We start from the raw sequence: 15,768 nt of genomic DNA, 5'->3' as shown, positions 1-15,768 counted from the left end.
CCTCCAGGAGGCCAGCACGGGCCCATTGTACTGGTCAACCCCCCCCCTTTCCCCCACCCCAGGTCAGCTGATGGAGCGGGGCTCCTGCCCCTCATTCTGGTGAAGGGCACCCGTTTCCTCCTCTTCCCTTCCCCTCCTATAGCAAGCCCAGGCCCCGCAGAGGAAGGGATCCCCCACATCTGATGTTGCTTTCGATTCTGACCCTCCCGGTGGAGTTCAGGCCTCCTCCCCACCCCGCCCCACCCCTCGGGCAGAACTCGCCAAGCTGCAGGCTCCTTGCTTTGAGGTTGGGAGCACTGTCTTCTAGGTGGGAGCCTGTCAAGGACAAGGGCAGGTCCTGCTCATCCCCGCCTCTCGTGTCCGGCATGCTGGGTCGTGTGAACGGATGGGTGGGTGAGCGGCAGCATCAGCCAGGGGCTCGAGAGAGGACACGGGCCCCTCACAGAGGTCAGGCAGGCAGGCTCCACATTCCCCCTGGGAGAGAAGGTGGCCTCTCTGAACGGGTGGCCTGCCGGCCCTGGTTCACCCTCTGCCCCACGGGGGCTCTGCTTCCTTCCCAGGCCGCGCCTGCTCTCGCCGCTGTCTCGCTCTCCTGCCCCCAGAGCCCATGCCCACTGGGCTGACCGGGAGGATGGGCGCCTGTGGGAGGAAGGCCCTGACCCTGCTGAGCAGCGTCTTCGCCGTGTGTGGCCTGGGCCTGCTGGGCATCGCCGTCAGCACGGACTACTGGCTGTACCTGGAGGAGGGCGTGGTCCTGGCCCAGAACCAGAGTACCGAGACCAGGATGTCGCTGCACTCGGGCCTGTGGCGGGTCTGCTTCCTGGCAGGTAAGCGTGCCCTGACCACAGCCAGCGCTGCTCCAGAAAGGAGCAGTCCCCCCACCCCCCACCCCCCGGGAAGCAGCGTCCCTGTGGGAAGGAGGCGTTCCCGCGGACGCGCTCCCCTTGGCGGCTAGCCATGCCCATCAGTGTCCATCAGGCAGGTCCTCTCCCCTCCGAGACCCGGGTCTTCCCACCTGAGAATGCACATGGCCCCGGGGAACTCCTAGCACATTCTCTGTCTGTCCATGGAATGGCAGGGACAAAACCCAGGTGCAGTCTCTCCAACTCTGCTAGAGGGAGCAGGTTTCCATCCGGCCTATCTGGGCCTCCTGCCCGCTTGCTGGGGTTTCTCTGCCCCCACCCAGAGCTGCTACTCCAAGCACTCTGTTCTTATCCCTTCATCATGACTAGGAGCCAGGCTTCACAAGAGCATCTTTTGTTCAAGGCTGCCTGGAAACACCACAGCGGGTCCACGCAGCCTTTCCTGGAGGCTCTGTAACCCAGGTGCCCATGGGCGCAGGGCACACTCGGTCCTCCCAGCCTCATGGCAGGGCTCTGCTGGGGGACACCAACTCGTGCTCAGCAGGGATGACACCTGGAGGCCTGGCCGAGTCTGCCTCGTGAATGATATCCAACACCGGCCCCACCTCCCACCTCCTGCACTGTGCAGCCTCCATCTCTGCTTAAATCTGAAGCAGCGTTAGGCCACCCGGATCTGGCCACCAAGGTGGTGACAAAGGGGTTGTGCTCCTCAGCTCCCCCGCTGGGGCGCCTGAGCCAGCCACGGGCCACCCTCGGCGCCTCCTGCCCCCAAGCCACCAGACATCTGACGCAGCCTCAAGCTGCAGTGCCAATCGCTTTTCATGCAGCTTTGGTGCTTCTCTGGGGAAAATGTGATGTCAGGATGGGTGTCCACCTCTGTCCACCGTGGGCCACCAGCCAGGGACAGGCCCCCAAGGGCTTAGATCCAGCTCAGGTGCAAATACACAGGGGGTCAAAGATTCTAGAAGCTCTTGCCCATGCCACTTGAACGTGCCAGCTGCAAACCTGAGCTCAGAAGGACCCATAGGACGTGAGGAGCATCTGGCAGGGACACCTTCATCCCACTGATCCCCAGGGCTGGTTCAGGTGACCGGGTTGGTCAGGTGGGCGTCCCCTTCCCCCTCCCCCACCCTACGCTCCCTGCGCACCCCTCTGGGAGCTGTGCGCTCGGCTGAGGAGAACGACCAATGGGGAGGACTGGTCTTTGGTCAAGGGTGCACGAGTAGCTACGCTCGCCTGCTAGAGCCTCCAGACAAGCTCGCCGAAGTCCCCGAGCAAAAGCGGCTCTTGTCCTGCAGGTGAGGAGCAGGGGCGTTGCTTCACTATCGAGTACGTGATGCCCGCGAGCGCCCAGCTGACCTCGGAGTCCACGGTCAGCGTACTAAGTAGGTGTCTCTGACCTTCCACCCCGGGCCACGGGCTGCACGGGGCAGAGTGGGGCAGGGGGAAGAGGCGGCTTGTTTCTCGAGAGCCAACGCCCCGGGACTCAGCTGGCCGTGCCAACCAGAGTTGCCGAGCTTGCGCTGCAGAGTGTTTGTCGGGGGGTCAGGTTGCTGGCAGTGCCAGCTGCTGTGACCCGACCAAGGGAGAGGGCGTCCACACCCAGCATCCTCCTCTGCGTGGGCGGCTCCAGCAAACCACAGACCAGGCAGCTTAGAAACAGCAAAAATGCGATCCTCTCAGCTCTGGGGATTAGAAGGCCAAGACCAAGGCGCCAGGGACTCTCGTGGAGGTCCAATGGTTAAGACTCCATGCTTCCAATGCAGAGGGCACAGGTGTGACCCCTGATTGCGGAACTAAGACCCCACATGTTGCATGGTGCAGCCAAAAAATTAAAGTTAAAAGATGATTTTTAAAAGGATCAAGGTGCTGGCCTGATCAGCTCCTGGTGAGGGCCCTCTCCCCAGTGCGTAGCCCAGGCCGTCCTGCTGAGTCTTCTCGTGGTGGCTCGGCCGAGGGGCTCACCTGTCTCTCTCTTACGGGCACTGACCCCCTTCATGAGGGCCCCACCCCAATGACGTGAGTCCTCCCGAGGCCAGCCCCAGATACCATCCCTTGAGTGTTAGGTGTAACATGCGAGTTTTGTGGGGCTTCCCTGGTGGTTCAGCTGGTAAAGAATCTGCCTGCAGTGCAGGAGACCCAGGTTTGACCCCTGGGTCAGGAAAGATCCCCTGGAGAAGGAAAAGGCAACCCACTCCAATATTCTTGCTGGGAAATCCCATAGATGGAGGAACCTGGCAGGCTACAGTCCAAGGAGTCACAGTCGGACACGACTGAGGGACTTCATTTTCTTTCCCTCATAGCTCAGTTGGTAAAGAATCCGCCTGCAATGCAGGAGACCTGGGTTTGATGCTGGGGTTGGGAAGATTTTCTGGAGAAGGCAAAGGCTACCCATTCCAGTATTCTGGCCTGGAGAATTCCATGGACTGTGTAATCCATGGGATCGAAAAGAGTCAGACACAATTGAGCGACTTTCACTTTGTGGGGCACAGACATTCACGCCGTTAGCCCCATGGGACTGAACCAAGCTCTCCCCACCCCCACCCCCCAGCAAGACTGACGCCATGGCCTTGGCCTCACCAGAGCCGGCTTGGACCCCAGATGAAGCTGCGGTGCAGTTCTGAAGCTAATCCCCGGGTTAGCACAGACCCCACAGGTGAAGGGCCGAGGGAGAGAGCCCACCAAGGAGGAGGTGGAGGCCGGCCACTCGCGCAGGGCGGGGGCTTGGGGACCAGCTGGCGGACGCGGGCAGGCTGCTCAGATTGGGGGGCGGGGTGATCGCAGAATGAGCCCCTGGAGGCTGACAGCACCCTTCCGTCCCCTCGGTCAGAAATGATTCGCTCGGCCACCCCGTTCCCCCTGGTCAGCCTCTTCTTCATGTTCATCGGCTTCATCCTGAGCAACATCGGACACGTCCGTCCCCACAGGACCATCCTGGCCTTTGTCTCAGGCATCTTCTTTATCCTCTCGGGTGAGTGGTGCTGTTTCCGCTCGGGCACGCTGGACTCCTGACACTTGGTCGTGACCGCTCTGCCCCGGGAAGCCCTGGTCCCACAGGTGGGTCAGCCGCGAGGGACCCGCGCATCAGTGGCCCAGGCAGAATTGAGTCTGAGCTGGAAGAGAGTCTGAGGACCCCAGACCGGACCCTCCCCCGTGGAGGAGGGTGACCTGGCAGCTTCCGGGACACAGCTGGGAGGAGAACCCAGGGTCCTCATTCCACACCATCACCGCAGCTTCTTCTGGAGGAGGAAATGGCAACCCACTCCAGTACTCTTGCCTGGAGAATCCCATGGGCAGAGGAGCCTGGCAGGCTACAGTTCATGGAGTTGCAAGAGTCGGACACTACTTAGCACTATATTTCTTGGGCTTCCCTGATAGCTCAGTTGGTAAAGAATCCATCTGCAGTGCAGACGACCCCAGTTCAATTCCTGAGTTGGGAATGGATAGAAGAGAAAGGACATCCCTTCCTGGAGAAGGGATAGGCTACCCACTCCAGTCTTCTTGGGCTTCCGTTGTGGCTCAGCTGGTAAAGAATCCACCTTCAATGTGGGAGACCTGGGTTTGATCCCTGGGTGGGGAAGACCCCTCTGAGAAGCGAAAGGCTACCCACTCCAGTCTTCTGGCCTGGAGAATTCCATGGACTGTGCAGTCCACGGGGTTGCAAAGAGTGGGGACACGACTGAGCGACTTTCACTTCCACCACCGATTCTTAGCTGCAGTGGTCGCGAGTGTTCCTATTCTTGGAGGGCTGTGTCCTGTGTTCTTACGTGAAAGAAACACAGTCTGCCTTTGGGATAATGGCCTCTTCACCTCCCAGCCTTCAGCTGTCCTCCAGAGACCCCGCCCCTCCCCTGGGCTACCCGGGCCCCCTCAGCTTGGACCTGTCCGCTAGCCATCATTCAGTCCGTCAGTCATTCATGTGCTAGCTCGTCCATTCCCGGCATCATCAGGCCGTGACCTGGGGCTGGATCCCCCCACCAACAGACAGGCAGCGTAACAGGTGATGTGGACAAGCGGGCAGGGAACAGGGACCCTGCCTGAGAAGGGCTGGACCTCACAGACTCAGGTACCTTCTACTTCTCTATGAACTTCACAAGACTCAAGGCCCTACAGCAGCCTCAAGGCACCTGAGGTTTCAGGGGCAGCAGCGGGCCAGAGATCTCAGGCTGACCCGGGCCACGTGAAGTGCTTAAGGCCAGCAGTAGACGCTGCTTACTCACCCCACCTTACGTCTTAGGGTTCACTTGGGCCTGATCCAGTGTGAGTGAAGTGCTGAGGAAGACCTGAATCACACTTGTATTCCTTTAACCTTCAAGGTGCCCAGCTTAACCATGTGAATGGAATGAAACCCAAACAGCTGAAAACAGAGTAATCAATTGTGTCCTGATCTGATTACAGTCACGGACTGACCAGGCTGATGCTGAGTCTGTCCTTTGCTCCATGAGGGGAGGGGTTGGGCCCCGGCCCCCACCCCCAGCCTCTGACATCCCGCTGGCCAGTCTTCACCACCCCTGCCTCTCCAGCGCTTCAGGACACACCCACGGGCCACACCCAGGGGCGGGTGTGCTGCAGAGACCACCCATCTGGGGACTGGAGGCCCTGCCACCTCTGGCGGGGAGCACAGGTTACCCCTGAGTACAGCAGAAACCACCTGAGGTCACCGTAGGGTGACCTGGGGGGATTCAGGACACTAGTCATTGTCCCGGCCAATGACTCAGAGGAGGGGCGGGGTGGGCTCCTGGGAGGCCCTGGCAGAGCAGGAGCCCCACCTGCACGCCGGCCTCCGTCTGGAGGGTGACGGTCCAGGCAGGGTCTTGGGGGGTGGACTCCTGCTCCCCTTGAACCCCAGAGTGAGCTCATGGTCACCCAGGCGCCGCCTTTTCCCGGAGCCCGGAGGGGAGGCGGGTGCCCCGGGCAGCTCCGGGCCTCCTGCCTGAGCCCCCGCCCCCGCAGGCCTCTCCCTCGTGGTGGGCCTGGTGCTCTACATCTCCAGCATCAACGACGAGATGCTCAACAGGACCAGGGACGCGGAGACCTACTTCAGCTACAAGTACGGCTGGTCCTTCGCCTTCGCAGCCATCTCCTTCCTGTTAACTGAGGTAAAGCCTTCCCGGGGGCTGGATGGGGGTGGGGCTGCTGGTAGGGGGAGGAGGAGGAGACCCGCCGGGCTCCGCCCTTCATCCTGCCCCCCCCCCCCGCCCCATCCCCATCCCCTCCTCCCCTCCCCCATGCCCTCCCCACCCTGCGCCCATCCCCCACTCCGCCCCACCCCCTCTGCCCCGCCCCTTCCCCCTCCCTCTCCTCCCCTTCCCTCCCCTCTGGCCGCTGCCCAGGCCCCCAGCACCAGCGCCCTCCGCCTCCTCCCACAGAGCGCCGGGGTGATGTCCGTGTACCTGTTCATGAAGAGATATACCGCCGAGGACCTGTACCGGCCTCACCCTGGCTTCTACCGCCCGCGTCTGAGCAACTGCTCGGATTACTCGGGCCAGTTCCTGCACCCGGACGCCTGGGCCCGGGGCCGCAGTCCCTCCGACCTCTCCAGCGACGCCTCCCTGCAGATGAACAGCAGCTACCCGGCACTGCTCAAGTGCCCGGACTACGACCAGATGTCCACCTCCCCGTGCTGAGCCGCGGCCTCCCCTGGACCGCGGCCCGGACAGCCTTCCCTGCCCTCGTTGGCCCGTGAGCCCCGGCACCCCCACACCCAGCTGCTGTCGCCCGACCCGTCCCCTCCCCACACCCCCCACTAGCTCCTGCGCAGGTCACGAGTGTCAGGAGCGGGAGAGAGGGCGGGAGAGAGGGCTGACTGGTCTGGAGGGGGTGGTGTAGCCAATCACTCGGGCCTCTGCTCCCAGGAGAGAGGTGGGTACCGCTGGATCTTCACCCACCCCACCTTACGTCTCGGCCAAGACCAAGGCCAGTGCTGGGATGCCAGGTTCTTTCCAGAGGCCCAGCTGGTCTGATGAGCCTGCCGCCTGGCCTGGCCCTCCCTCATGATCCGGGCTGTGGGTCAAGAGGTGACCAATCCGGAGGTCTGGCTGGTTCAGAGCTGTCCAGCCAAGTCCTTGCAAAGTCCTTTATCCCTAGTGGTCACCTGCATTCCACTAGGACACACCTGTGTGCTCTCTCCAGCTCCTGGCACCCCACAGCCTGGGGGCTCTTTCCTCTTCTCCCACCAGAACTCAGCCGCCCCAAACGCTCCCAGAGGGGTTAAGGGAGTCTGGACCACTCGGATGAGGTCACAAAGAGACATTAACAGCTGGTGATGTCTTGGTGTGTACGGCCCCTCAGCAACGTGTTTAACGGGGGCCTTTGATGCCTTAACCCAGAGAAGCGACTCTGATGATGGGAATTTCGGGATGGGGCTGGTCCGAGTTAATATTGCCAAGCACTATATCAGGCCCAGGGATACTGTCCTCGCTCACAGGGGTGACATTTCTGGTGTAATCGTGTAGACAGACGTCTGTCCCAGCAAAGCAGAAGGCGAGTTTCAAGAGGCCGCCTGGGGTTTGGAGCTGGATTGCTGACACTGGAGTCTAAAGAAGCTGGACTCACGATAGTCCTCCCAAGGACGCTGTCAAGGCCGGAGGGCCGATTTAACGCTCATACACGGCAGTGTCTGCCTGCTGGGAACGGGCTGGGAATGGGCGTGGGTTGGCAGACAGAAGCTGGAGAGGATGCGGCGGCGCGATGCCCCTTTCCCAGGTGGAATCCGGAGTGGGGAGGCGCAGGCCCCCTCCATGTGGTCCACAGATGGATGCAGGAAAGGTGCCTGCGGGACGGAACCTCGGATTGCCACGTGTCTTCTCGGTGTGGCCAGCTTCTGGATTTGAGGTTTCGAGCAGCCGGACAACATGGGCTCTCTACCGTGTGTTTCAGTCACTCCAGCTGTTCTCTTGTGCTCTCTTTAAGACAGCGTTCAGTTCTTGGTGCAAAAAGCCACCATGGGCAGCATGTGGGCTCCAGGAAGAACTACAGAAAGCTGCGCATGCAGCCTGGGTGGCCTTGGGCAGGGCCACGCATCTGTTTGCTGGGCGGCCATGGGCTGGGTGGCTTCAGCGGCAGACATTGGTTTTCTCACAGTTCTGGAGGCCAGAAGCCAGAGGTCTAGGTGCCAGCAGACTTGATTTCTTTCGCGGCTGTTTCCCACGGCTTGTCGATGGCCATCTTCTCCACGTAGCCTCACGTGGTGTTTTTCCTGCACACCTGGGTGTCCCCTGGTGTCCAAGCCCCTCTTAGGAGGACACCCATCAGACTGGACGAGAGCCCATCCTAATGGCTCATTTTAACTTAAATCAGCTGGTTAAAGGCATTGTCTCCAAATGTAGCCATCTTCTGAGTCCCGGAGGCAAAGGCCTGAACACAAGAGTGTGGGGCCAGGAGCAGGAAGAGGGGCGAGGATCGGGCAGGGGGATGGTGGGGGGAGCGGGCAGGGATGGGGGGCGAGGAGCCGGATGCGGGGCCGGGGGCAGGGCAGCAAGGAGCCCCGATTGGGGCAGGGGCACCGCCCAGCCCGTCGCAGGGAGGCTGGACCGCCTATTGTGTCAGGGGTACGAGAGGGGAGCCAGAGAAGCGGGCCGCGGTTCCAGTCCTGGCACCCTCCTAGGGGGTCCTGGGAAACCCCCTTCTGCTCCGAGGGACCTGGCCTAAGCTGTTTCCCACCCGCACCCCAGCTCTTAAGGGTCCAGCCTTCTGCGGCGGCCCCGCGTGTGGACTGCTCACCCTCGCGGGCGCGCTGACACAGCTGTAAAGCCCCTTCCACGTCGTCGGCCGGCCGCGACTTGTAACCTCCGTTACTGTTCACGGTTTACCCGGAAACCGGGTGCTGCCCGCCACAGAGGGCTGGGTCAGCGCGCTTGCAGACGGTCGGTCGTATTTCCAAGCTGACGGCGCTTAGACGCGTGGACTCTAGCCTTCGCCGGCGTGCTGAGCTCCTTGGACAAGCCTTCTTGCCCTAAAGTACTCCTCTGTCGCCGTGCCGGGCTTGCCTTTGTGCACGTGGGAAAAGCAGAAACCCGCTGCTGAGCGCACGCCGCTGGCTGCTCTTTCGGACGGGCCTCTCGGCCTGGCCGCTGCGCTGCTCCGGCAGGCCGCTCTCCCCGGACATGCAACTTCCGCGGCTCTTCAGCACGGGTTCTGGGTCCTTGTCTCCCCTCCTGCAGGCTGGGTGAAACTTTCTTTTCTGTCTATAAATTAATCTCAGAACGGGGACCCTTGCAGCCCCTCCAGAATCAAAGGATTTTCGTGAAACATTAAAGTGTATATAAACTCAGCTCAGAAACCATAAATGACGGGCCCTTCCCCAACACACTTTCTGACTTTTTGTTTCCTCAAGCACTTATTTTAAAAAGGTATATGAGTTTTTACTTTTTCATACTCAAAATATGGGAGGGGGAGACTAATACAACAAAGTCTGAGTCATTATGGAATAAAATCACTCGGGTTTACCAGTCAGGGGTGGGGGAAGTTCTGACTTTTGTTCCTTCTCACCTGGAACTCACTAGCGCCCCGCACGTGGTACCCCTCACAGGCCCCGGAGATGACCTTCAGAGAAATGGTCTGTTATCAGTACCACGCGGAGTTGAGGGGGGACAATGGGGCAAGTCCACACCAGCTTCTCAGTCGGGTCCTGAGGACCACGTGTCAGGGAGCCCCCTCCTTCATGTTTGAGTAACTGTTTCCTTCCTAAATGAAAGCGGTGTGCTGGGGTTCTCCAGAGATACCGCCAACAGGCGCATACATGTGGGCTCAGTCGTGTCTGACTCTGCGACCCCAGGGACTGCAGCCTGCCAGACTCCTCAGCCCATTGGGTTGTCCAGGCAAGAAGACTGGAGTGGGTTGCCGTTTCATGCTCCAGGGGATCTTCCAGGCCCAGGGATTGAACCTGCATCTCCTGTCTCCTTCATTGCAGGCAGTTTCCTGCCCTATGGGCAGACTCTTTACTGACTGAGCCACTAGGGAAGTGACAGTGTGACACCTGGAACCCAAGCACCAGGTGGAGCGTGGGCACAGACGTGGGTGAACAAGCGGGTGCTTCTGAGTGCGCCTGTGTTCGGTATAGACAGGCCAGGACCTGGGGCGTGCGCTCAGCCTGGGGGCTGCCTCTGGCCGCCCCCCACTCCCCCGGGGTCACGGGTGGTGAGCTGTGGCCTGGCTGCAGCCGCTCCCTCCTGGCAGACACGGTCTCTGGAGCCCTGCACACCACCCCCCCGCCCTGCCCTGGGTCCTTGACTTCTGCTCTGCGACCTTGGGCGGGCCTCTCTACCCAGGGCCCACCTGGGCTTCTCCTGCCTGGCTCTGCCTGATCCCCTGTCCCTTCTGCCTGGGCAGCGTTTGCGCTGCTACTTCCAGGGCAGCCGCAGGCCCACCGTCCAGACACTGCTCCACCCCCTGTGTCAGCCTGGGGACCTCAGTTGTTTCATTCGTACAAAGACAGCATCGTATAAAATTGTCCTCATGCTCTGCCCCCAAGCTCCATCCTTGACTCTAAAGGCTGAGGGAGTTAGAGGCAAAACCCAACCAAGCCCACATGATTCCAATATTGTTCCCCAGCCCCCACCTCCTGCCTGGGGAACGCAAGACAGTGCCCCCAAAGAGTGTGGAATTTCAGCCTCTGCCTTGGATCAGCAGACAAGGCACAGCTGGTTCCCATGACAGGCTGAGGACTCTGGGGCCCCACCCAGGCTTCCTGCAGGCTGGGGCTGGGCTCCAAGCCTCTGTGGCCCCAGCCTGTCCCTCTGGAGCAGCAGGTAGGCTGTGCTTTGGGCAAGAAGCTGAGTCCATGGCCTCAGGCCCAGCCTCTGCTCCCTGGCCCTTTCCTGATGAGCTGGTGTTCACCAAGCTGCAGCAAGAGCCTGCCCTTGAGAAAAAGGACAGCAGAGCCCAGCATTATAGGGGCGAGGCTGTGTGCTCACCACACTGCTGTCCACCCCAGGATGGGCTCCTGGCCCCAAGAAGTTCCAATGGATGCTCAGAAATGACCTTGCTATCTCAGGGCTCCTAGTGCAGAGTTTAAACTGATCTTCACCACTGGTCTTTGAATAATTAATCCCATGCTCAGCACTTGTAAGAACAAGGCTCGAGGGCTTGGAGGTTTCTGATGAGGCAACAAGGAGACTTCATAGCTCAGTCTTCTCAGCAGACTGGACTTGGGTCAGTTTTTATCTTAAATCCACCCACATTCACACACCAACCTCCCACTGCGTTTCCGATATAAGAGAATGCGCATGAAAGTACTATGGAGTCTATCTTGTCCGTGTAAACCATTTAAACATGCATTTCTTTGTTCAGCACATCTCTGGAAGCACCGTGTGTGTGAGCCGTCGTCCGCCTGGCAGCCACACGAGGTGCAAAGCAGAAAAGCGGAGTGTGGGTGATCTCCCGTCACCACCCCGCCAGTGCGACAAGCGTCACCTGGGTTTGTCTAAGTCAAATTAAATCGAACTTTGAGCCCCAACTCAGCTGGGGTGCCCCCGGGCAGCTCGGAAATCCAGTGGGCGGGGGTGCAGAGGCTGCCAGGTGGCTGCAAGTCCCCACCCCATGCAGGGGAGGTTCCAGGTCCTCAGGCTCCAGGCGGCCAGGGTGCTGTCTTCCGGTATTCCCTGGCTCATTTCCTCCCCAGGCGGGGGCGCCCCAGAGCTCACGATCCTTCCACCGTCCCCCACCCTGTCCCCTCTCCCTGAGCTCTCAAGGACTTCCTTCCAACCTGCCCCCGGGAAGACACTCCACATTCCGCCCCAGTGGGCCCTAAAGACGCCATGGAGACTGCTTCTGTCTCTTCTATCAGTACTTCCTGTAGATTGGCAGGTGGAGCCTGAGGTCTGACGGGATGCAGATCCAGTAACTCTCCTCCAGGAGGCGTGAAGGGGCTTCCCAGGTCGCACCGGTGGTAACAAACCTGCCTGCAGTGCGGGAGACCTGGGTTTGATCCCTGGATCAGGAAGATCCCCTGGAGGAGGGCATAGCAACCCATTCCGGTATTCTTGCCTGGAGAATCCCATGGACAGAGGAGCCTGGCGGGCTACAGTCCACAGGGTGGCAGAGAGGCGGACACAACTGAAGTGACTTAGCGCACACAGGAGGTGTGAAAACCCAGCTGTCCTTCTTTTGAAGTTAGCGTTGATGGCTGTCATGGCAGGTCCGTTACCACTAGGACGGTGGCAAAATGCTGATGTCCTAACGTCACCGCTTCCCCAGAGATGAGCTGGGCGCCGGCCATCCAGAGAAACGGCCATCCCCCGTGCGCTGGCTTCCCCACGTCAGTCGCCACCCTGCAGCCGCCTGTGCCCCGTTGTATGACATGCCGGGTGCCCAGTGGATGGACAAGACACTTCCGGCAGTAAGATCCACCAGCAATACTTGCCAAGCCGCCCCCAGCAGCCGCCTTCGCCCGTGTCGGGACGCCCAGCCGTGCGCGTCGGCCCTGTGCTGCTTCCTGGCCCTGAGCGCCCTCTGCGCTGCTGCTGTTGTTTCGTCGCTCAGTCGTGTCCGACCCTTTGTGACCTCATAGATGGTAGCCCTCCAGGCTCCTCCATCCATCGGATTCTTCAGACTAGAACCCTGGAGTGGTTGCCATTTCCTCCTCCAGGGGATCTTCCTGAGCCAGGGATCGAACCCGTGTCTGCTGCATCGGCAGGTGTGTTCTGACCACCCAGCCAGCTCCAAGGGCTTTCAACAACCACATCTCCAGTTCCCTCTAAGAAGCCTGCCCTGGTTAAAGGGCTCAGGAATGGCCACCTGTTTGTCAGCTTTAGGAGACACCCAGAGCAAGGAGGTAGGCAGGCATCAAGTTCTCATGTCATAGGATGTTGTCAGGCCCCCCGCCCACCCCCCGCTCCCACCCCCTCGTGGAGAGGGGCCTTTCCTGGAGGTCCCTCTGGCTGTGAGTCACCAGCTCCCCAACCCCGAACCCCACAGGAAAAATGCAAATGGATTCTGGTGAATAGGGAGCTAACGCCACCTCTATGTGGGAGGGGATGTTATAATACCAGGCTGTCGCCAAATTGACGTTATTAAACAAATGTGCAAAAATAGCAGCCATAATTACTCCATACAGTAGCTCAATCTGGAGCTCTCAGTGCGGTTTTGTGCCCCTAAACACAGGGCTGTCTCTACGCCCGCTCCTCTGGCCCTTCCTCCTTCCTCCTCGCCAAGATGCTGCAGAAGAAAGAGACCCCAAGCAGGCCCCCAGAACCTCTTTGTTTCCTTGAGAAATGAGAAAAGGGTGGGAACTAAGATTTGTTCAGCAACTGCTGTGTGTCAGGTCCTTTTCCCATGGAACCCCGCTGAATCCTCACAACAGTTTAATGAAGGAAGCCCTGTTATTCCCATTGGACAGATCAGTAAACTGAGTCTGAGAGGTTCCCAAACTTGTCTTCCGGTCACTGGGCTTGTAAATATGAAAGCCTGGCTTTGATCAGCCCCCAAACCCATGCCCTTTGCTCTTTTTTTATTTTATTTTTTTTTTTTTATTTTTTTTTTATTTTTTATTTTTTTATTTTTTTTTTTAATTTTATTTTATTTTTAAACTTTACATAACTGTATTAGATTTGCCAAATATCAAAATGAATCCGCCACAGGTATACATGTGTTCCCCATCCTGAACCCTCCTCCCTCCTCCCTCCCCATTCCATCCCTCTGGGTCGTCCCAGTGCACCAGCCCCAAGCATCCAGTATCGTGCATCGAACCTGGACTGGCAACTCATTTCATACATGATATTTACATGTTTCAATGCCATTCTCCCAAATCTTCCCACCCTCTCCCTCTCCCACAGAGTCCATAAGACTGTTCTATACATCAGTGTCTCTTTTGCTGTCTCGTACACAGGGTTATTGTTACCATCTTTCTAAATTCCATATATATGCGTTAGTATACTGTATTGGTGTTTTTCTTTCTGGCTTACTTCACTCTGTATAATAGGCTCCAGTTTCATCCACCTCATTAGAACTGATTCAAATGTATTCTTTTTAATGGCTGAATAATACTCCATTGTGTATATGTACCACAGCTTTCTTATCCATTCATCTGCTGATGGACATCTAGGTTGCTTCCATGTCCTGGCTATTATAAACAGTGCTGCGATGAACATTGGGGTACTCGTGTCTCTTTCCCTTCTGGTTTTCTCAGTGTGTATGCCCAGCAGTGGGATTGCTGGATCATAAGGCATGTCTATTTCCAGTTTTTTAAGGAATCTCCACACTGTTCTCCATAGTGGCTGCACTAGTTTGCATTCCCACCAACAGTGTAAGAGGGTTCCCTTTTCTCCACACCCTCTCCAGCATTTATTACTTGTAGACTTTTGGATTGCAGCCATTCTGACTGGTGTGAAATGGTACCTCATAGTGGTTTTGATTTGCATTTCTCTGATAATGAGTGATGTTGAGCATCTTTTCATGTGTTTGTTAGCCATCTTTATGTCTTCTTTGGAGAAATGTCTATTTAGTTCTTTGGCCCATTTTTTGATTGGGTCATTTATTTTTCTGGAGTTGAGCTGTAGGAGTTGCTTGTATATTCTCGAGATTAGTTGTTTGTCAGTTGCTTCATTTGCTATTATCTTCTCCCATTCTGAAGGCTGTCTTTTCACCTTGCTAATAGTTTCCTTTGATGTGCAGAAGCTTTTAAGGTTAATTAGGTCCCATTTGTTTATTTTTGCTTTTATTTCCAATATTCTGGGAGGTGGGTCATAGAGGATCCTGCTGTGATGTATGTCAGAGAGTGTTTTGCCTATGTTCTCCTCTAGGAGTTTTATAGTTTCTGGTCTTACGTTTAGATCTTTAATCCATTTTGAGTTTATTTTTGTGTATGGTGTTAGAAAGTGTTCTAGTTTCATTCTTTTACAAGTGGTTGACCAGAGTTCCCAGCACCACTTGTTAAAGAGATTGTCTTTAATCCATTGTATATTCTTGCCTCCTTTGTCGAAGATAAGGTGTCCATATGTGCGTGGATTTATCTCTGGGCTTTCTATTTTGTTCCATTGATCTATATTTCTGTCTTTGTGCCAGTACCATACTGTCTTGATAACTGTGGCTTTGTAGTAGAGCCTGAAGTCAGGTAGGTTGATTCCTCCAGTTCCATTCTTCTTTCTCAAGATCGCTTTGGCTATTCGAGGTTTTTTGTTTTTCCATACAAATTGTGAAATTATTTGTTCTAGCTCTGTGAAGAATGCTGTTGGTAGCTTGATAGGGATTGCATTGAATCTATAGATTGCTTTGGGTAGTATACTCATTTTCACTACATTGATTCTTCCAATCCATGAACATGGTATATTTCTCCATCTGTTAGTGTCCTCTTTGATTTCTTTCACCAGTGTTTTATAGTTTTCTATATATAGGTCTTTAGATTCTTTAGGTAGATATATTCCTAAGTATTTTATTCTTTCCGTTGCCATGGTGAATGGAATTGTTTCCTTAATTTCTCTTTCTGTTTTCTCATTATTAGTGTATAGGAATGCAAGGGATTTCTGTGTGTTGATTTTATATCCTGCAACTTTACTATAGTCATTGATTAGTTCTAGTAATTTTCTGGTGGAGTCTTTAGGGTTTTCTATGTAGAGGATCATGTCATCTGCAAACAGTGAGAGCTTTACTTCTTCTTTTCCAATTTGGATTCCTTTTATTTCTTTTTCTGCTCTGATTGCTGTGGCCAAAACTTCCAAAACTATGTTGAATAGTAATGGTGAAAGTGGGCACCCTTGTCTTGTTCCTGACTTTAGAGGAAATGCTTTCAATTTTTCACCATTGAGGATAATGTTTGCTGTGGGTTTGTCATATATAGCTTTGATTATGTTGAGGTAGGTTCCTTCTATTCCTGCTTTCTGGAGAGTTTTGATCATAAATGGATGTTGAATTTTGTCAAAGGCTTTCTCTGCATCTATTGAGATAATCATATGGTTTTTATTTTTCAATT

The 15,768-nt window shown here is 56.4% G+C and overlaps 1 protein-coding gene across 2 annotated transcripts in view; it reads left to right on the top strand.

Annotated features, from left to right (window-relative positions):
* Positions 1 to 9,135, top strand: part of CACNG5 (calcium voltage-gated channel auxiliary subunit gamma 5) — a 29,819-nt gene extending 20,684 nt beyond the window's left edge. The window contains exons 2-7 of one of the 2 annotated variants that reach the window (XM_025279317.3): positions 561 to 827; positions 2,162 to 2,248; positions 3,415 to 3,519; positions 3,694 to 3,834; positions 5,817 to 5,962; positions 6,233 to 9,135. In XM_025279317.3, coding sequence (XP_025135102.3) covers positions 608 to 827; positions 2,162 to 2,248; positions 3,415 to 3,519; positions 3,694 to 3,834; positions 5,817 to 5,962; positions 6,233 to 6,490 — 957 coding nt within the window. In that variant the 5' untranslated portion in view covers positions 561 to 607 and the 3' untranslated portion in view covers positions 6,491 to 9,135. The remainder of the gene's footprint in view (positions 1 to 560; positions 828 to 2,161; positions 2,249 to 3,414; positions 3,520 to 3,693; positions 3,835 to 5,816; positions 5,963 to 6,232) is intronic. The other variant, XM_006046266.4, reaches the window with a different exon arrangement.
* The last annotated feature ends 6,633 nt before the right edge of the window (positions 9,136 to 15,768 follow it).

Source organism: Bubalus bubalis, chromosome 3 (assembly GCF_019923935.1).
Source record: "Bubalus bubalis isolate 160015118507 breed Murrah chromosome 3, NDDB_SH_1, whole genome shotgun sequence".
NCBI classification, from domain to species: Eukaryota; Metazoa; Chordata; class Mammalia; order Artiodactyla; family Bovidae; genus Bubalus; species Bubalus bubalis.
Note: the sequence above shows the minus strand (reverse complement) of the source record. Positions and strands in the feature narration are given on the sequence as shown.